The sequence below is a fragment of the Triturus cristatus genome, chromosome 3_2 (genome assembly GCF_964204655.1).
Source record: "Triturus cristatus chromosome 3_2, aTriCri1.1, whole genome shotgun sequence".
NCBI lineage: Eukaryota > Metazoa > Chordata > Amphibia > Caudata > Salamandridae > Triturus > Triturus cristatus.
The window spans coordinates 1,214,683,811-1,214,704,958 of record NC_140584.1 but is presented as its reverse complement, the minus strand read 5'-3'; the positions used below and the strand labels follow the sequence as shown (position 1 = coordinate 1,214,704,958).

At 46.5% G+C, this 21,148-nt stretch overlaps 1 protein-coding gene across 2 annotated transcripts in view; it reads right to left on the bottom strand.

Annotated features, from left to right (window-relative positions):
- Positions 1-209: 209 nt before the first annotated feature.
- LOC146859481 (uncharacterized) overlaps positions 210-21,148 on the bottom strand; it is a 236,016-nt gene continuing 215,077 nt past the window's right edge. The window contains exon 9 of one of the 2 annotated variants that reach the window (XM_085650210.1): positions 210-1,823. In XM_085650210.1, coding sequence (XP_085506336.1) covers positions 1,117-1,823 — 707 coding nt within the window. In that variant the 3' untranslated portion in view covers positions 210-1,116. The remainder of the gene's footprint in view (positions 1,824-21,148) is intronic. The other variant, XM_085650211.1, reaches the window with a different exon arrangement.

Here is a 21,148-nt window from a genome sequence, read left to right as displayed (position 1 = left end):
GTCTATGTACCAATGTTTTGCAAGCGAAATCCGGTCGCAAATCTGATATTTTACCAACACTTCAAATGAGGTGGCAAACCATTCGTGTTTTTGAAAATAAAATAAAAACATTTAAAAAAAGTTTGTGAATGTAAAAAAAGCACTTGCTTAAGGGGAGTCAAATATTCTATGGGACCACTGCCTCCTAAAACAAATAAACAAACAAAAAATAGAAACCTTTCTTTTTAATGCAGTTACCTTCAATATACTTTAAAAAAAATGATTGTTTTATTTAAAAGCAATCCCAGACATGGTGGTCAGCTGACCCCAGAAGGGCCACCTGTGAAGGTAGCGAATCGCAGTGGGTCACAGTTTATTATTCATGAGGTAGGTCCAACTGTGACCACCTACAATTCGGTATTTCACTAAACAACCTATTAGTACGTAGGTCAGTTCGCAAAATACCACACTTACAGCAAAAACACTGGTCGCAAATTGCGACCAGTGTTTAGTACATCTGGTCCTTTGTCCATGAAGAGGCTTAGCTTCAAGCAGCCATCTTCTTCGGCCTCGGCTGAATCCCACCCTTGACTATGATTAATCCAATCTGAGCAACCTACACTAGCTACCATCAGCAGATTGAATTGTAAGTGGTGGAATGTACGTACATCCACGGAATATGCCAAGTAAGTCTAGGGACAATGGTAAGCAGTTATCATAGACGTTCCTGCAAGTATCTGCTTAGTCTAGATTACAGTGTCTCAGATGGATTACATTGTTTAATGTGTGTTTTACATCTTCTTTGTCTAGTTTATGGCGTCTCAGATGGGTCACACTGTTTAACGTATGTTTCAGTTCTTCAGCCATAAACACCTCTTTCTGAAGATATCTCGTAAAATCAGCATTGACCTGCGCATCATTCTCCCTCTGCACACAGGGGGTTATGTCAATCATCTCAATAATTCACAGTCCTATACCTGTTCTGTACATATTACTTCTACTATTCACAATAACTCACTGGACAATTCTGCTAATCAACATGGGATTATTACAATATTTCTTTTTTGATTGCTATTTCTTTTTAGTCTAATCAGGTCAGTTTTTGTTCAAACCTATGTTCATTGAGTGTTTTACTTCCTATTTGGTTGTTTTTGACGTTTGAGTATGTCTTTTTCGATGTTGGTTTAGGTCACGTCTCCGGACAAAGCTTTCCTCACATTCAGTACATGTATAAGGTCTAGCCCCTGTGTGTATTTTTATATGCGAGTCTAGATCAACTTTCTGGTTGAATCTTTTGTGGCAGAAAATGCACCCATGAGCTTTTTCACCATACTGTCTTCTTCGGTGTGTGATAAGATGGCTCTTCTTAAAGAATCGTTTCCCACAGTCGGCACAAGCAAATGGCCTCTCTCTTGACATTACTTTCATATGAGTGGTAATCTTTGCTTTCAGGCTGTGGCTTTTATCGCTGTCAATACTTGTGTATGTTCTTTGACTGCTATGCACGTTTGAAAGCTCTTTGGGAACGTGTGAATTTCTGAGTATATTTTCAATTTCATTATACTCATATGATCTTCCTTCGACCAGGCCTTCCTGTGCACAACTGAAAGGCACAGGATTGCCAAATTCACTGTCACGCCGAGTAGTTTGTTCTCTTTCGAGCTCACGATAACATTCAGACCACATCGGTCTTTGAGAGTTTGCTTTCTTTTTGCGGGTTGGGAGTGGCTTCATCACCGCTATTGCGCTGAGATCCATTGTAAACTCTTTGCATGGGGTGGTTCTTTCAGAACCTCTCAAGGAATCTCTGCTGTTCCTTCTTCTGTTCAGGTCTGCATCGCCTGCTGGATTGAAAGAAGAGTCGGTCATTGAATTCAGTCCAGGGGTCAGCAAAGAAAATACTTTCTTCATATGGACAAGTTACTTAAATTACTTGCAATCCTAGCTCTGCCTCATGAGTCCCTCTTTTCATACACTATGTGAGAGGTCCATGGACACAATTTAATCGATACATTTATTATTATTAAAACATAGGTTTCTCCAAGTCCATCTATTACGTGAACTTAAAACTAATTAGAATTAATGTTTCACATTTTAGGCTGGAAAAATCCAATCTTAACCCCCCTTTTAAAAGAAACAAAGCTGTACACTAGTATTTTGAAGCTACCACGTGGCACCATTGTCCCAGAAAGTAGCACAGTGTCGGCCGAGTTAGTACATTTTGACAGTAAAATAGCTTAAGATTATAAAATAGTAATTGCCACCTAGACTCCTAGTCGAACAGATACGATTAAGAGCTGTATATGAATGTACAAATATGTCCCATGAGTGAGAAGTCCAGTTACAATGAAGTACTTTTCCTTGTCTGTTCTTTGTCTCTCATGGGAGTTTATACTACCTTCAGCACCATAAAAACAGACTATCAAAGTTAACCATGCTACTGATAAGGGAAACCAATACCAGATCGATAAGAAAGTTAAGTGAGGCTTCAGAACAGTAAATAGGTTACATGAAGAGGATGGGCTTGCAGGGTGCCGGGTGTCAGAACTCATGATAGAATTTAGGGAGTAATGCAGTCAACGGGGCAGTTGGATGGCAAAAACACACCTTTCACAGTTGGAACTCCCTACAATAGGAACCTGAATTTTTCAGAGGTAGCCAGAGCACAAAGATTACATGAGGACATATCGAAGAAGCTTGTCCAGAAATATATTAGGGCTGATGCCCTGAAAGGCTCTATGAACAAAGGACCGCTTCTTGAACTGGATTTACTGGGCCACTGGAAGCCAGTCCATCTCCTTATGAGCTTCGGAGACCAGGCCACAGAAACAGAAGTGGCATATGGACTGCCATATTCTGGACTCCTTCTAGCTTTAAAAAGGAAAATGCTAGTGGGCATAAACAACTAGCACTGGCGCAATCCAGTCCGGACACAATTCCAATATTAACCCCTGGAGTTCTCCGGTGCGGAGGAATAAACGGCAAATGGTAGACACTACTGAACTGATCTGTCCCGTAAGACTAAGGTCTTTATCCAGCAGTAAGCTTAGAAGAAAATCTAACAGCTAATCCACCAATGCTGGTGTTAGGCTGTAGAAGTCCAGCGCTATATCTTTGCACTGGCAACGTACGAGGTGCTGGCCAGCATGTTTGGGACACTATAATTACCATTTATCTTTAGTCTGCCACCCTTCACATAGTGGTCTCCATGTTCTTAGCTACAGCCAGAACGGTGGCGGATCAGCCACCCTAGATCAGATGGCTGATCCACCACCATCAGGCTTAGCTCCTAACCTTAAAGGAGCCGAACAGTCTGCAATCCTTCATATGGTAATCTCCATGCTTCCTAGATACACCCAGAATGGTGGATGTTTATGGCGTTATGGCGTTAAGGGCTCTAACAACCCCTCCTTCTCTGCACGGGGGCAACCAGTGACACCACTCCAGCGGCAATTTAGGGGAATATTGAAGGACGCCCACCTGAAGCTTTAGCAGGTGATGCCAGGCATGCGTAGCTGCATTAATGGAGTCCAGGATGCCAGTCCTGCGATCAGAGGGCTTAAACAAAAGTGCTGGCAGCGGGGTAGGAGACGCCACCACGTTCTCAATGCGGAAGTGCAGAGCGTCTGCGGGGCAGTGCATCCAGTGGCGCGCATGAGCTCCCTATGCCACCCTGTAATATAGCTCTAAATCCGGAGCACCAACCCCCCAAAACTGTATGGCAGCATCAGAATTTTCCATTTAACACAAGCGTGCTTTCCAGCCCAGGCCAACCGCACCATCAGGGCTGTCAGTAATCAAAAAAACAACCTTGGAAGGACAATGGGGATGTTAGTGAATATAAATAAAAACCGTGGGAGTACTACCATTTTCATTATCGAGACTCTACCCACTAGTGACAGGGGCAATTGCATCCATCTGTCCACATCATCTGCCAATCTGGACATTGCCATACCATAATTTTCTCTGAAAACTAGTTTCGAATCAGTGTGCACTCTAATGCCCAAGTACCGAACAGACTCCGTCATCCAGCAAAGGGGGTAGTCCGGCGTGAACTGGGCAGTCGCAGTAGTCAGCGGGAAAATAAGAGATTTATTCCAGTTCACCTTGAGGCCAGATCTGGTCCCAAAAAGAATGACCTCGCGTAGTACCGTCGAGAGATTCTGATCAGGGTCTCTGACGTATAGCAGTGTGTCATCTGCGTACGTGGATATAATTAGATTATAGTTCAGAAACCTAATATCCCTATGACTATGATATTCCTGCAACGCCTAGGCGAGAGGCTCAGCAACCAGGGCGTACAACAATGGGGAAAGTGGGAATCTCTGGCGTGTACCCCTAGTAATGTGAATAGGATCTGTAACCAAGTCACTGATCTTAATCCTGGCTTTGGTGGCGTGGTATAGCACTCCCACCATTTGCAGAAAAACACTTCCAAGGCCCATTCTCGTCAACACATGGGTCATGAACCTCCACTCCACAGAATCAAATGCCTTCTCCATATGGAGGAAGTCAGCCACTGCCTGTGTGTCCCGACGGGTATTTTGTATAGCCCCAAATACAGTCCTCAAATCATAAGTAAGGTTCCTGTCGGGGACAAAGCCGGCTTGTTCCAGCGAGATCAGCAGCGGCAATACAGGAGATAGTCTGGGCGCTAAAATTTTAGCAAAAATGTTTTGGGCCACGTTGAGGAGGGACAGCGGGCGGTAAGAGGGACAGGCGGAAGGAGGTTTCTCCGTTAATTGGTGACAATTAACGCTTCCCGCATTGGTGGTGGCATCTCACCAGCTTCCATAATTTCTTCAAACAGTGCCTGTAAGTGAGGGACTAATAGCTCCCTGAACTCTTTGTGGAATGTTACGGTGAGTCCATCCACCCCAGGAGAACTATTGGATCTCATCCCTGCTAGAGCCGAAGTAATTTCATCGGCCTCTAGTGGGCGCATCAAGTACTCCCTGTGCCCATTCCACAGCCAGGGCAATTGAATATGGGAGAGATAGTCTAAGATAGCTTCGTCGTCACTTACACCGCCAGAGCTGTATAATGAAGCGTAATATTGCTTGAATCTGTTAGCGACGTCAAGAGGGTCAGTCAGAGACTCCACTTCCGCATCATGTAGGACCGTCACCTGACACTTCTCTCTCCGAGTTTAAAGCAGGGATGCCAGGACCGACCCCGGACGGTCACCATCCCCATATATGCGGGCGGTCGCATATTTACCCAGGTGTTTCAATTCAGCATCTGCAGTAGAGTGATATTCCTCCAGTGTGCTGTGCAATTCTCGTGTAACCTCAGCATCCGTTCCCGCTAGAAGCCGTTGCTCTAGTGCTGCCAGAGTGACCTCCAAGTCCGAGAGGCGCCTGCGTAAAGTACAGAGAACACCAGAGTGCTTCGTCATGGCTATGCCTCGAATGTAAATCTTAAAGGCAACCTAAACTGTAGAGAAAGAGTCAACCGACCCAATGTTGGTCTCAAAAAACGTCTCAATGGCCTCAGCTAGTTCCGCTTTGAAAACGGGGTCAAATAAGGAAAAAGGGGGGAAGCGCCATGTGAAAGGAGGAATAATTGTCTGCGGAATATCAATGTCAATCTGAATAGGGGCGTGGTCCGAAAGTGTACAGGGTAAAACTGGATATAAACAAGTAGTCAATTTTAGTGTGGAGATTATGATACGCTGAATAGTGTGTGAACCCACCCGGACCCTGTGAGCGTGTACGCCATATGTCGCACAAGTCTACTTGGGTGGCAGCAGCCAAAATGGCCCTAGCAGTGGCGAATGGACGTCTAGGTGAGCCTCCTGATCTGTCTAGACAGGGGTCTAAAACACAGTTGAAATCTCCCCCCCAGAGCAAAGAACGTGGACGATAGCGACTGAGTCTATCTAATAAATGACCAAAGAAGGTGGGGTTATCAAAGTTAGGGCCACAGGTATTGACTTTCACCAATTCAAACCATTTACCACTGCATCTCGATACTGTAAATGGGCCCTCTGGATCAGTCTCCCGAGCTTCCAAATGAAGGTCCGAGCTGGGATTTACCCATGTTAGTACACCCCCAGGCAAGAGAAGTAAATCCAGCAGAGTGTATGTTACCCCGTAGTCCCCTGTGTTGCAACAGTGCACTATGAATGGGCAAGTGTGACTCCTGCAAGAGGGCAATATCTACACTGCGCATAGTGAGGGAATCCAGTACTTTCCGCAATTTCCTATGGTCATTGTGACCCCAGACGTTCCATGTTAGAATTTTTATCTTACGAGTCTGAGAGTGCATTCGGGACTTTAGAAACAATCAAGTAACATTCCTTGACACTGCCGCCATGTAAAGCCCAAGAATATACATGTTGAAGCAGCGAATGGCATTGTAGCAAGCCCAATAACGAAATATTTAAAAACATATGGCTTTGGTCTCTGGGCAGTCCCCGCTCCACCCACAGTGTGCCTACCCCAACTGTGCACGCACAAATTAGATCCCCCCCAACCCATCCCAACATAAACAAATTAAGGTCGTTAGTTTCAGAGGCATGTCGGGTTAACTCTAAGTATGCCTCGTGACACATCAACTCAACAAAGAAATAAAAAAAAACAGCACCCCAGTAGTGTACTACACGTGTGGGCGGATATCGCCAGCCTGGTAGGTTAACTAAACCTTACTTGGCTAACGATGCTCACAGCCGTGAGCCGTCTGCAAAATAGGTGCATCATGAAATAGAGTGACTGTGTACTCCAGAACCAAAGTGAGACTAGTCCAAAGCGAGTCATCTCATGCATAATGAGCCAGAGTGCTCCATGTTCACCCGCCGCCCCCTTGTAACCCAGTATCAGTGATAAAGCTTTAACAGTCGCCATGGCTAGCCCTTACAACATAGACTTGCAGCCCTCCCAGCCACCTCTCCCAGCAATCATCTTATCTGCGTAACCAGTGGAGTATTCATTAGCCCTGGCCTCCAGCCCGCTCCCGGCCGCTCTCTCCGAGGAACTCTGCACAGTGTCCTGTTGCCTTTCTCTGGGTTCAGGGTTTTTTGTTTTTGCAACATCTTGGGGTCTGTGAAAACCCACGATTTGCCCTGTCGATTGACACAAAGCCTCGCAGGGTACAGCATGGCGTAGTCCAGATTTTGGTCATGTTGCTGGCGCTTCAGCGGGGCGAACTGCCGGCAGGCTTCTTGCACACGAATTGTGAAGTCCGGATTCAGGGAAAAAGCAGAGCCTTCATACTGCAGAGACTGTTTTTACCGGGCAATACGTAGCGCCTCATCGCGGTCCCTGTAATTCAGCAGTTTTGCAATGATTGGTCTCTGAGGCGCTGCGGGCACAGGCCCCATGAACGGTGAGCCCTCTCCACCAAGAACATGGGGGAGAACGCCTCACTCACCAGCAGTGTCACCAGGAGTTTTTCTACGAAAAGCACCATGTTCCCAACCTGTTTGGACTCCGGTAGGCCCGTAATGCGTACGTTGTTTCGACGGGACCTCGCTTCAAGGTCCTCGGCTTTATCTTGCAAAACCTGAAGCACCTTGCCCATTTGCTTTGGTTCCGAGTTTAGGTCACTCTGCGCCTCCTCCACCTCTGAGACCCTGCATTCTGCCATGTCCAGTCTCCCCACCTGCTTGTCCATCCATTCAGTCATCCTGTCCATACAGTACGACAGGGAGTTCAGCTTGTTACCAAGGACCGATAGACTGTTCTGCAAGCTTTTTTCCATGGCCTCCAATAGACTGCAGATGCTCCACTCAGGCATTTCTTGCAGTGCTTCCTGCGCATCATCTCCAGCTTCAGGGGCATCCTCCCTCACTCTAGATTTGCGTTGATCAAAGGTAAGTTTGGGCTGCGACTTGTCCACTCTTCCCATAATTGCAGCGCTGCTGCCAGCTGTGGCACTGTGGCAGTGTCTGACCGAGGTGTAGAGCGTGTGTTCACAAGTAATAAGCGCTATTGACTCACCCTAAAGACTGTTAGCACAGCAGGCTTATCGCAAATCAGGAATCACGTAAGCAGGGCCCCTCAGCAAATTGGCTTTGTAGCCGATAGTGTCTGCTCACCTCCTTCAACGGATATCGCAACAGGGAAGTACTTTAATAAGTTCACTGAACGGGCCGCAGTGAGGGCAGGGCTGCTGCACTGTTGTGGTGTGGGTACCTGGACATGGGACCCAAGGAACAGAGGGTGGCAAAGCACAACAGGCCTGGACCCTGCAAGGACAGTATGCAGTAATTCAAACGCGCTCTCAGTGCGCGTGCAGGGCACCTTTCACAATGGCTGAATGTCCGATGCACACTAGGGGTCCAGGCAAACCCACAGGGCTCCTTGGCAGTTCAGGCCCGTCAGCAGGGACCTAGTGCACACCAAGAATCCGCCGAGCGCGCCCCCCCCCACCAGGTTCCAGCGCTGGGCAAGGTGAAGCATTGCAGGGCGAGGCGAAACACAGCAAATCCTCTTCCCTCAGGTCTCAGAAAATGGCCGCCACTGGCCGCGTTGCGTGGTCTGGGTAATTACCCTGTAAAAGCCGCCAGTTGCAATTTGAAAAAAAAAAGAGGGGGAGTCCGTGAGCAGACGGGCCCTCCTGCTCTGACCACTGAATCCGGGAGTGAGCCAGCGGCAGTGTTTCTCAGCAGCTCCGGGGTCGCAGTTTAGTGTGTGCGTGGCGTGAGGCGCAGCGTAACAGGGACAGAGTCCGCCCGCTCCCTTCAGCAACCAGCCGGAGCACCACGCTCCACTCACGGGTCCAGAGAGGGCCGCACCTGTCACAAGCACTTACTTGAGGAACTTCATAGGAGCAGAATAGTGATTATTCCCAACGCTTCCCCGAGCTTATCTCCAAACTCCCAAATAAACTCTAGGGAATATGAAGAAACTTCCGGGGGAAAGGGGTATGGGACGAAGAAGAGACAGCCTGGTCTTCCTTTTTCTGGTGTCTTCTAATACTGCTACATTTGTTGTCTTTCTTGTGCAGTGTTCTCAACTCAACACTGTAACACAAAAGATACACATTACGATAGTCTAGACAGGACTTGACATTTGCTATGTTAATTATATTTTTTCTATTTAAACTACGTACCCTCTAAGACTAGACTATTGCCTCTCTACTTGTATTGTTATTCTGTGGATATAGCTTCCGTATATCTTGTAAGGAATGTTGTTTATACTGTAGGAAAAATAACAATGCTTAGTGACTTTCTTTAGTCTGTTAATTCTTGTGGTTGATGTATATTGTTAATAGAACTAACTATACCTTTTCTTTCTTCATTTGCAGGTAATTAATCTTTAAAGGAATCCCTTAGCAGGACACTCCGGTAAGTTTTCAAAAGAAAACATTCAATGTCCAACATTGTCTATATAATGATTTTTCTGACTTGGAATTCGTTAATTACAGAGAAAACTAAATAAACACCAAGCGCAACAGATATAATTGTCAAAAGCTTTTCCCTTCCTGGTACTTGCGTGACGAACTGAAGCTCTGCTGCGCCGTTGGAATGACAGCAATGCGACTGGAAACTACGGAGCTGACAGGAATCTCAGAACTGAAGGCTTCATCTTGGGGAATGCTGGATGGAAGGAAGGTTGTGGATCCCTGCAGATTCTAGAACTTTCCAACACAGAAATGTGAGGGAAACGTCTTTTTTAGTCACCGTTTTAAATTTTCAGTGATTATGGGTAAACGGACCAGGTGAGAGTCACGCAAGTCACCCCACCCTGGATTCCCCCAGATGTCTAGTTTTCAAATATCTGCAAGTTTGCTAGGTTTCTCTAGGTGCCGGCTGATCCACTGCTACTAACTTTGCAAAAAAAAAAAGCTTGTTCTGAGTGGAAAAATGTGATGTCTCCATGTGGGGTTTTGGGCCGTTTACTGTTGCAGGTACTAAGCCTACCCACACAAGTGAGGTACCATATTTATCAAGAGACTTGGTGGAATGCTGCGTGGAAGGACGTTTGTGGCTCCCCGCAGATTCTAAAACTTTCCATCACAGAAATGTGAGGAAAATGTGTTTTTTTTAGTTAAGGTTTGAGGTTTGCAAGGGATTCTGGGCAAACAAATCTTGTGAGAGAAGTGCAAGTCACTCCACCCTGGATTACCCCAGATGTCCAGTTTTCAAAAATATGCATGTTTGCTAGGTTTTCCTAGGTGCGGGCAAAGCGAGGTCCCAAAATCCACGGCTATCCACATTGCAAAGAAAAAGAGTCTGTTTTGAGTGGAAAAATGTGATGCATTCATGTGCGTTTTATGTTTAAATCTGTTTATTAGTATTATCATTATTGGACGCAATACAGAAGCATAAGCAATAGAATTCAAAGCATTTACATTCAGCGTATAATCCGGGACATATATAATCAAATTGTAGTCTGAATACAATGTACAAATTGAACAGCTCGACTGCAATATGCGATTCGCTTTATCTCATAAGTCTATCTCTGTGTAGTAAACCAATACCTTGAACTCCCCCCCCCCCACCCCCTTCCGGTAGTCCCAATATCATGTATATTACGTTTCGGTCCTGCATCAATGGTAACTTATCCTAGTCGGTTGTAAGTGGCTGGTTTTCTCTCCCTAGATCTGAAAGTCGCAGTACTCTTAAATATTTGGGCTGGGTGATTTCATTGAACTCTGCAGAAAGCAGTTTTAGAAATCGGCTCCACACTTTCTGGAATGAATCTTCGGTGTTATTCAAGGAGGCCGAAATGCGTTCCATCCCCAAGATGGGCCATATCCTATGTATCCACCCTACGTATGTGGGAGAGGTGGATGACCCCCAGTGCGTCAGGATATTCTGCAAGGCTGCCCCCAGTGCCACTCCCATCTGCCGTCCTCTTATGCTTTTGAGTGGATATGTGATTGATTTGGGTAGGCCCAGAACTACATACAGTGAAAGCCTCGGTATCTGCGTGTCAAATATCTCATCTACTTCATCTAAGATTTTAGTCCAGTAGTTTGTAAGTTTAGGGACTCCCACAGTAAATGTATTAGTGTTCCCTCATTGTCACATCCTCTCAAGCAGGTAGGGCTCCTGTCTGGGTTACCCCTGTGAAGGTGCGCCGGCGTAAGGTACCATTATGTAGCTATTTTCATAGCTGTTTCAATACTGGCCACGTTGCGGGCCTTGTGTTTCGCTCTGTAATAAATCCTCTCCCAGACTTTTTCTGTAAGCTCTCCTGCTAGATTCTCTCCCCCATCTCTTTTGAATGGGTGTAGCGTGTGGGTGCGGCATACACCTGATCATATCATACAGTTCTGAAATCAACCCTTCATCAGTTTGCTTAGTGATTAGCCATTTTTCGTATCTTGTCAGCCGGCGGCTTGCCTGCGATCTCATCTCCGTTTGAAGTACCCAATGCCTTAGTTGCATATATCACAGCAGTTCCGTTTCCGGGATCCCATAATCTAGTTTTATCTGAGAGAATGAGATTTCCGGTGTGAATTTGTTGTTTCCAAACAGGGGAGTTAAAGGCGATGGAAATGTCGTTAGTTTCCTGGCAGTCGCCACCCCATCCCATACTTTCATCACCGACTTGGTAATCGGCGATCCCATTAAACCTCATGGTCTCTGTTCTTTTTTCAGGAAGGGGACCTTCCATAGAGGTATTCCCGCAAGTGCTCTGTCCTGGAAGAGCCATCTCTTTTCAGATTTGGGCCTAGTCCATTCCACTAGATCTCGCAGTTGGGCAACCTTATAGTACCCTAGTAGGTCCGGAACCCCCAGGCCCCCGTTTTTGGGTCGCATGTAACCTATGTCCTTGCTCATCCGTGGCCTAGGCCCTGCCCACACAAAGTGGTTAATGTTGCATTGTAATGAGGCGATCACCCCTGCCGGTGGTAACACTGGTAGAATTTGGAACAGATATAACGCCTTCGGTAGAAGGGTCATTTTGTCCGCCGCTACTCCCCCTAATAATGAGAGGTGGTGTCTACTCCAGTTGCCAAGATCCTTTTTCACCTGGCTCGTCAGTCAAGCATAGTTGCCTCCACACTCTAGGCGTCCCCGTCCGGCTGTGTATCCACTCAAGTCCTCGCACCTGTGCAGCTAGCGTCGTCCGCATTTCGTTGCGCTCTCTCTTATCGGCTGCCGATATAGCTATTAGTTTCCCCCTCATTACTGATTCATCGCTTCCCATAATGTTGCAATGGCTACTTCAGAGGTATCGTTGAGTGCAAAGTACTCCTAAATACATTTAGTGATTTGCTGTCCCACTGTTTTCTTGTGGAGCATAGTTTCCTTAAGCCTCCAACATCCTGGCTGTCAGTAACGTGGTGTTAAATGTATCAGCGTGGTCACTGCGTCATGGTCCGAAAGAGCTGCAGGTTCAATATCTACTTCTTTGACCACACTATTAATCTCCATCGTCCCCAGAAAGTAATCTAGGCAGGCATAGGACTTATGTACATGTGAGTAGAATGAGTATTGTCCATAGTGTGGTGAGCCTCCCTCCAGATGTCAACTAATCCCAGCTCCCTAAGCCATGTCTTCCTGTCCCCGGAAATCTCCCCCTTTTGGTGGTAGGTAGATTTTGATCTGTCTTTGACCGAGTCCATAACCAAATTGAGGTCTCCCCCTACCATTGTCATGCAATTTTGTGGAGCTATGGTATCCGCTTAAGCCGCTTTAAGGAAACCCTCTTGTCCCGAATTAGGAGCATATATGGAACCCAGCACTATGAGTTGGGGCCTAAACTGTATAGTATATGCTAGTAATTGCCCTTTTATTTCTGCCACTTTCTCTTTCACTTGCCCCTTGCATCGTTTGGATATAAGAATGGCCACCCCTGCCTTTTTCTCCCCTGTGGAAGAGAAGAATTGCTGAGGAAACGCCCTCGAGCATATGCGGAGGCAGTCTTTGGGAAGGAGATGTGTATCCTGTAGGAGACAGATATCTGCCTCGGCATTTTCTAAGTAGGAGAGAATTGCTCTTCTTTTAATGGGATTGTTAAGCCCTTTTACGTTAAGCGTACGTACTTTCACTACTTCCCTGATCCTTGTATCTGGGTGTGAACTAAGATGTGCTGAATTTTAGGCCAATTCCGTTCCCCCCAAGTTGTCTGATTTCCCCCGTTTCCAGTCAGGACTGTAACTAACTGCGGGAGATCTTTTGCATATGGGAGTTGTGGACACCAGAAACCTTTTGCATATGTAAGCCGTGGACTCCGGACCGCCCTCGCCACCACCCTAACCCCAACTACTAAAACAGTGATTAGCCCCCAGTAAAGTCCAGGAGCTGCAAAGCGCGACTGCGTCTCCTTGGTGAACCAGTTTGTAAGGTGCATCTCTTGGCCATCAGATTTCCCCCCGCTCCCCGGATGCCCCTCGGCCCAGCATTTTACCACTTATCTGATCCCCTGAGTCAGTTCAATCGCCATCTCTAGATCCGGATTCGTCAGACAGTGAGTTCAACACCGCTTGATGTTCCTTTGCCATGGTCTCTAGGTTCGGCTTCAACGATGCCTTCGGCACTCTCCGTCCTCGAAGTCGACACGATCTCTCTCGTTGCCCCTTTTTATCTCCACTGTCTGGCTCGTCATGCTAAGGATTCTCGATGCCCAGAACGCGGCATGCTTCTTGTAGTGATCTGATTTGCTGCAGTTTTACGACCCATTTGAAGACGATGCGAAAGGGATGCCCCCAGGAGTAGGAGATACCTTGGTTACGTAGGTGTGTCGTGACTGGACGGAAGTCTCGGCGTTTCTGCAAAGTTATTGTTGCCAGGTCGTGGTATAGGGCAATTGCGTGGCCCTGATATGTTAGTGGTTGTGCGTCTCGTGCCCGACGTAGGATGAGTTCTTTGAGTTGAAAGTCTGGCTAGTATGCCAAGAGGTCTGGAGGAGGTGCCGGGGCTTTTCTCTGCAAGCCTACTCGATGGGCTCTGTCAATTTTAATATCAAAGTCCTGAGACTCTTCCAGTATATGACGGAAGAGGCCTTGAAGATATTGAGTGATGTCTGCTCCTTCTTCTTTGGGAGGCACTTCCTTCACTCGTATATTGTTTCTACGAGAGGGATTTTCTAAATCCTCCGCGTGGGCCTGGATCTCTATTTGTTGTGCCTGGAGGCGAATCACCTCTTACTGTAGCTGCTCCACCTCTTCATCTCGAGTCTGTTCATGTGCTCCCATTGTGGCAACTCTTTCTCCCACCGTGTCCATATCTCGTCGTACCTCCTTCATCTTGTTGGAGAAGTCTTTCTTAAGGGCTTGTAAGTCCTCTTGCAGGGTGGAGAATAGTTGTGCCAGAAAAGCCTGTGTGACCGCTTCCTCCAGGTTCTCGGTCTCTTGCCCTCCTGGTGTAGCCGGGGAATCGCGCCATCTCCACCACTCACTCCGGTCATTTTGGTGAACATGTCCTTCACATTTCTGTCCTTCTTCCCCCGCGTTGTAGACATTGCCATACTATAGCTCAGTATGTGGAGCTACGACGGGAGGCCGTAGGCTTTCTCTCGAAATACGGGTGATAGTCCAAAGCCGCTACGCTCTTCGTCCTGGGTGTATACCGAACCGTTCACTCCCCCTCAGCCACACTCGTTCGGGCGTCTTCACTCTCTCTATGTGCGCCGATGTGCCCCGTCACCAGTAATGGCCTGGGTCTACGTCGTCTTTTTTGGAATCTGCCGGTTTAGCGTTTACTTAGCAAGGATTAGTCAGTGTGAGGCCAATGGAAGGTCGTCACTAACCATTACAGTTTCCTCTGCTGTGGGCTCACTGGCACTAGCTGTTCAGGCTTCGCTCTCTTTGGTCCCCTCCCTTTTGTGACCAGTCTCGCTCTGTTGATGGCCTCTTTATCCGGATCTGTGTTAGGTGATTCCACTTCTCCGGGCAACCCTCGTCGCCTCCTCCCTGCATTCCAATCCTGGGCTGCCTCCTGCTTGAGACCCTGCACCTTTTAGGATCCTCTGGGAAATAGTTGGGCTTGTGGATCGCTTCGCTGATAGTGCAGCGCCGGGTGGCTTTATTTCACAGGGTCAGGTGCCGTTTCGACTCTCCCTGCCGATACTCACGCCCAGGGGCCTCCTAGGCTCGCCACGTCTTGATGCACGTTCTTGCCTGCGTGCGCCATCAGCTACTTAGCGGGGCCTTCGCTCTGGCCTCTCCCCTATGCCTCTTCTGCTGCCGGTTCCTGCCTCGCAATCCTCTGCCGTGAGTATTGCGTGGCTCTTTGTGGGGGCTATCCGACCTTATCTGCCGCCTGGGTAGGCGTCGTGGCTCTCACCTCTGCATTCACGTGTCCGGAGGCCCTCTATCTTCGTTGTCTCCGGCCGTATCTACTCGCGCCAACCGCAGCAGGATGGGGCATTCGCTCTGGTCTCTCTCTTTTGCCGCTTCCGCTGCCGGATTCCTCAACTTAGTCCTCAGCCATTAGTATTGCTTGCCTCTAGATATGTGCCTTTCTGGCTCTTGCGGTCGCTGGGGATGTCGCCAGGGCTCTCACCTTCTCACTGCAGATCATTTCCGAGCCCGGCCCTCAGATCTCTATCACAGTCCGGTCCACCATTTTGGCTCTCAGACTCCGCCGCCTACACTCGCTATTGTGGCCCTTTTCTGAGGTCGCCATCTGCTCCAAAGCACGCTCCCGTGTTCCTACACTCTCCCCTTTCACTGTTGGGGGTCTGCGGCTCGTCAACGGTGCCGGGAAGCAACACGGTGGACAGACGGGAGCGGGGAGATGAACGAACCGCGTTCTACCCACTCGCCATCTTGGCCACACACCCTCATGTGCGTTCTAGACCGTTTCCTGTTGCAGGCAGTAGGCCATCACACACAAGTGAGGTACCATTTTTATAGGCACACGTGTGGGAGTATAGAAAAGTAGAACATTTGTTATTACCAATTGGTTTTTCTTGCATTTGTGCTTTCCAAATGTAAGCTAGTGTGTGAAAAAGATTTTTTTTTTAAATACCCTCTAAATCATAAGCTAGTACGAGTACCCACAAATTCAGAAATGTACAAATATCCACTGCTCCTAAACTCCACACCTTGTACCCATTTTCAGAAATGCATAGGTTGCTGTAGTGAAGACACTGGAGACTCTAAAATCATAATAAATAATATCTTCAATAAAGTACAGCCTGCCAGAATGTGATTCACTCCTGTCGGACAGAAACCTACTGCCAAGCCAGGAATCCTGCTCAGGCCAAACACCAACACATGGAATGCACAACATACAAGGTTTCACATAAAGGCTCCGCACCATGTCTTAAAGAACCAACAATACATACCTTTACAACACATCACTTCCCTTTCTACACAAAACCAAACAAAGAACTAAAATGATAAAAACACAAAAACAAAGCATAACATAAACAACTCGAGAGTGGCAATAGTGAAAACTGAGCAAGAACAAAATATTCACTATCCCTGTATGTAATCCTCACTATTCCTCCCATCCACACAATTATTTTCACCTCTAAACATACTTATATCTGAGTTTCCAATCCATTCAGCATCATCCATCAACATGAAACTGCTAATACCTTCCTGGCTATGATGCTTCTCCTTGCTTCCAACATTGCCTTTCTGGTACAAAGCCACCTTGCGATGGCTCCTTCTGTCACTGTTCCAATTCTACATATCCTTCACACACCTTCTCCATTTTAAATGGACCCCAACATCTGGACAGTCCCGCACATACCCTTTCATGTCTCACTTTCACCTAATCTCCCACATCAAAAACTCCTTTGGTCACAACACTAAATGTTTCCTCTTTTCCCCAGCCATCATAATTTAACAACCACGCTGGAGTGAATTTCGAACCTGGTTTCCTTCCTTTCATACTCTCAAACTGTGATACCTTAGTCACTCCATTCTCTATGGTGCGATGAGCCCAGTCCATGTTATTCACCATTTCTTCCACATTACATTCACCTAGTATCACCTTTGACCAAACTGTTCGCCCTCTCTACTATACCATTGGCGCCGTGGGCTGCACAGTGCCGTGCAGTAATGTTTAATGCCACAGAGTTCCAAAAATGTTTTCATTTGTCACGAGGTGAGTCGATTACCGTTATCGGGAATAAGTAACCATGAGAAACCCTCCTCCATAAACACTCTCACCAGGACCTTAAAACAGGTGCGCCATGCGCAAACAGGAAAAGTGCACCATATTACATTGAATGCGCTGCCCTGAGGGCAGCTGCGAACATGCCCTGTCCTGGGGGCAGCTCATTCAAGTGACAAAGAGCAGCTTTGAAGCAGCTGCTCCGTGTTTCACTGTGCAGGTGGCAACCCACCTGCACTTTTAAGAGGGGAAGAGAGATACCTTTGCAGGCGAGTGCAGTGAGTGACTGCACAAGCCTGAAGGGGGATGTCTAGAAGGTCCATAGGACCCATTTTTCCCCTTCATAGGGCTGCCATCAGGGGGCGCACTAACAGAGCACCCCCTTTTAGGTGGCACACTGCCAGAGCACCTCCTTGCAGCTTCTTTGCCTCTGTGCCCGTATCTATAATACAGCGTAGGATTCCCTCATTTGCATGGGTCACACCCCCATGGAAATGAGGGAACACCCTCTAGTGATAACACCAGTGCTATCTGTATTATAAAAGGGGGCACGCAAGCATCTGTGGCCCCTTAAGTAATACCAAAGTGCCCCAGAGGCATGCAAAGGGACGCCAACGCCCGTTGCACCCCAGGGCACTTCCGTAATACAGCCCCTGGTGGTCATTTCTTTCATAAACTTGAGCATCAACCATTTGGAGTGTGTATCCACCCAGACTAAAGGACTTTTGACTTCTCCCTTTACCCCAGGTAACAACCCTATGAAATCCAAACACACCGTACTCCATGATTTAGCCGGATGCTCCATATGACCCGGTTTGATCTGCACACCAGTTTTAAACCTTTTTTCACTTTCCTTACAATTCCTACAGTTTTCAACCCATGATCTGATATGATCATCCATTCCTGGGCACCAAAGATTTTCCTTTACCCGTCTCTTGATTAGCGTTTGTCCCAGATGTCCTTCATGTGCTATACCAATGATTTTCCCTTTTAAACAATAAAGTGGAACAGACATTCTGCATGATGACATCCTGGACACACAAAGGAAATGTGTCAAGTACTTTAACACAGGACCTCACAGGAGGAGAAACACTGCTCTCCCTCCGCCCGACCACAATCATCCGTTAAACGACTTTTAAAACTTCCTCAGTCTCCATACTCAGAGCCCATCCTCTTGAAGTAAAGGCTCCACACCCACACTCCTCTACATCCGAAATCCATGCCACAGCTGCCTCTTGTTCTTTTACCAACACGGCCTCCTTGTCGACCTAAATCCAATCCAACGACACGAGAAAGACAGTCTGCCTTGGCATTCCACCAACCTGGAATGTACTCAATCTTTTACCTATACTCTTGTGACCTAGACACAAGTCTTGCCAATCGTGCAGAACCTTTTCCAGCCCCTCCTGGTGTTAGTAACTTGATTAAAGATTTGTGATCTATACGAATACAGAAACCCAAACCCCACAAAAATGTTCTGAAGTACTCAACACTCCATGCTGCAGCTAACGTCTCAAGCTCTACGACCGAGTATTTGTGTATCAGTCTAACAGCGTGACGCAAATGCCGGTTTTCTCCACTCCTCCGTGCAGCTGGGACAAAACGGCACCCACACAGCAAGTACTCAAATCAACAGTTAACACAGATTTCAAATGTGTATCAAACGGCACCAAAATCCCTACCTAACAAACATCTTTCCTCACGTTATCAAATGATTCTTGTTGGCCTTTAACCCGCACAAATGCACACCCCTTTCTCAACAGATGCCTTAAACTCTCCTTCTTCTCAGCGAAATTTCTCACAAATTGTGAGTAGTATAAGATGAGACCTATGAAAAATCGTAACTGGTCTTTATCTTGAGGTATGGTGGCCGATCTGATAGCCCTAAGTAACTCCACCTTGGGTTTGACTCCCTAGCTTGAATTTGACTCAAGTACTCCATCTCCTCAACCAGGACTATGCATTTGTCCATCAGCAGGGAGAGCCCGGCCTCCCGCAACCTGTTCAAAACTGATTTCAAAGCACAACTATGTTCTTGCACGGTCTCACCAAACACTAGCATGTCGTCTTGGAAATAGATTATATTTTTGAGCCCTTTAAATGCCATAATGTGTTGAAAGACACTTAAGGCGGACGATAATCCAAAGGGCATTCTGGTAAACTGAAACAAGCCCTCCGTCGTAACAAAAGATGTCAATCTCTTTTATTCCTCGTGTAAGCGAATCTGGTGATATGCACTTTAGAGATCCAGTTTAGAAAAACCTTTGCCCTTTGAGTAATAAGATTAACTTGTTATTGTTGGGTAAATGAAAGGTGTTGTAAGGATAATGTTACTTACCCAGTAAGCATCTGTTCTTGGCATATAGAGCTGTAGATTCACATGCTTTGCATACTCCTGCCATCTAGTGTTGGGTGTAGATGTTCGCAAGTTGCTTTTTTCTTCGAAGAAGTCTTTCCAGTCACGAGACACAGTGACTCCTCCTTTCGGTGATAGTGCACATGGTCATTGACTCCATTGTTAGATAGTTTTCCTGTAAGAGGGTGAGAATGGAGTACGTAAGTGTAGAATAGAGATGCCACGTGTGTGTATGTAAGTAGGAGGAACTACAACAACTATAGGTGTCTGGAGAGGTGGGTTGGCCATGTGAATCTACAGCTCTACATGCCAAGAACAGATGCTTACTGGGTAAGTAACATTATCTGTTCGAGGCATGTGAGCTGTAGATACACATTCTTTGCATAGACTATAAAGGAGTATGCTCCCCAAGCAGTGGCTAATCTGTAGGTGTCACAGTTGTTTGAAATAGTGTCTTAAGCACTGCTGGCCTACATTAGCTTGTTGTCTTGCTAACACATCTATACACTAGTGTTTAGTAAATGTGTGTGGTGTAGACCATGTAGCTGCTTTACATATGTCAGTTTGAGGAATGTTGCCTAAAAAGGCCATAGTAGCCCCTTTCTTGTGTGTAGAATGCGCTCTAGGGGGTATGGATAAAGTTATTTTGGCTTTAGCATAACATATTTGAATGCATTTAACAATCCATCTTGATATGCCTGATTTAGAGATGGGGTTGCCTTTGTGAGAGAGGAGCAAATGCAACAAATAGTTGTTTGGTTTTGCGAAAATCTTTGGTTCATTCCATGTAATATAATAAAGCCCTTCTAACGTCTAGCGTGTGGAGAGCTCTTTATGCCACTGAATCAGGTTGATGAAAAAAACACAGGTAACTCAACTGATTGGCTAATGTGAAAAGCAGAAACTACTTTGGGAAGGAATTTTGGATTGGTACAAAGAACAACTCTATCTTTATGGAGTTGAAAGAAAGGTTCTTCCAGGGTTAAAGCCTGTAGCTCACCAACTCTCCTCAATGAAGTGACAGCAATGAGGAAAGCTACTTTCCATGAGAGATACTGTAGAGGACATTTATGTAAGGGTTCAAAGGGTGGACCCATAAGTCTTGTAAGGACAATGTTAAGATTCCACACTGGTGCGTGTGGAACTCTTGGTGGTATTACTCTTTTCAAACCTGACATGAAAGCTTTGATTACTGGAATTTGAAAAAGAGATAAATGCTGTCTGTTTTGCAAATAAGCAGCCACTGCTGCATGGTGTACACGAATAGATGTGTAAGCCAACCCTGCTTGCTGTAAATGCAACTGGTAACAGATAATATTTTGTATAGAAGCGTCTAGAGGACTGATCTTGTTATTATTACAATAGATAACAAATCTTTCCCATTTTGATGCATAGCAAGCTATGGTAGTGGATTTCTTGCTTGTTTTAAAATAGTCATACATTGTGGTGGTAGATTTAAATAACCCAACTCTATGACTTCAGGAGCCAAATCGCTACGTTGAGCTCCTTGGGATTTAGATGTCTGATTTTTAGGAGACTGGAGGTGAGATGTAGTTTTTGATGTGGAACCACTGACAGTTCTAACAGGGTGGTGTACCAAGGTTGACAAGCCCATGTGGTGCCTTCTAGGATTAGTGTGAGGGATGCTTGCCTGAGCTTCCGAGCTAGCAATGGAAGTAGTGGGAGAGGCGGAAAAGCGTAGGCAAATACCCCTGACCAATTCATCCACAGGGTTCTGCTTTGGATAGACGGTATGGGAACCAAGATGAGAAGTTTGAGCATTTTACGTTGTCTACTGTGGCGAACAGATCTATTTGTGGAAATCCCCAGCGTTGGAAGTAGGG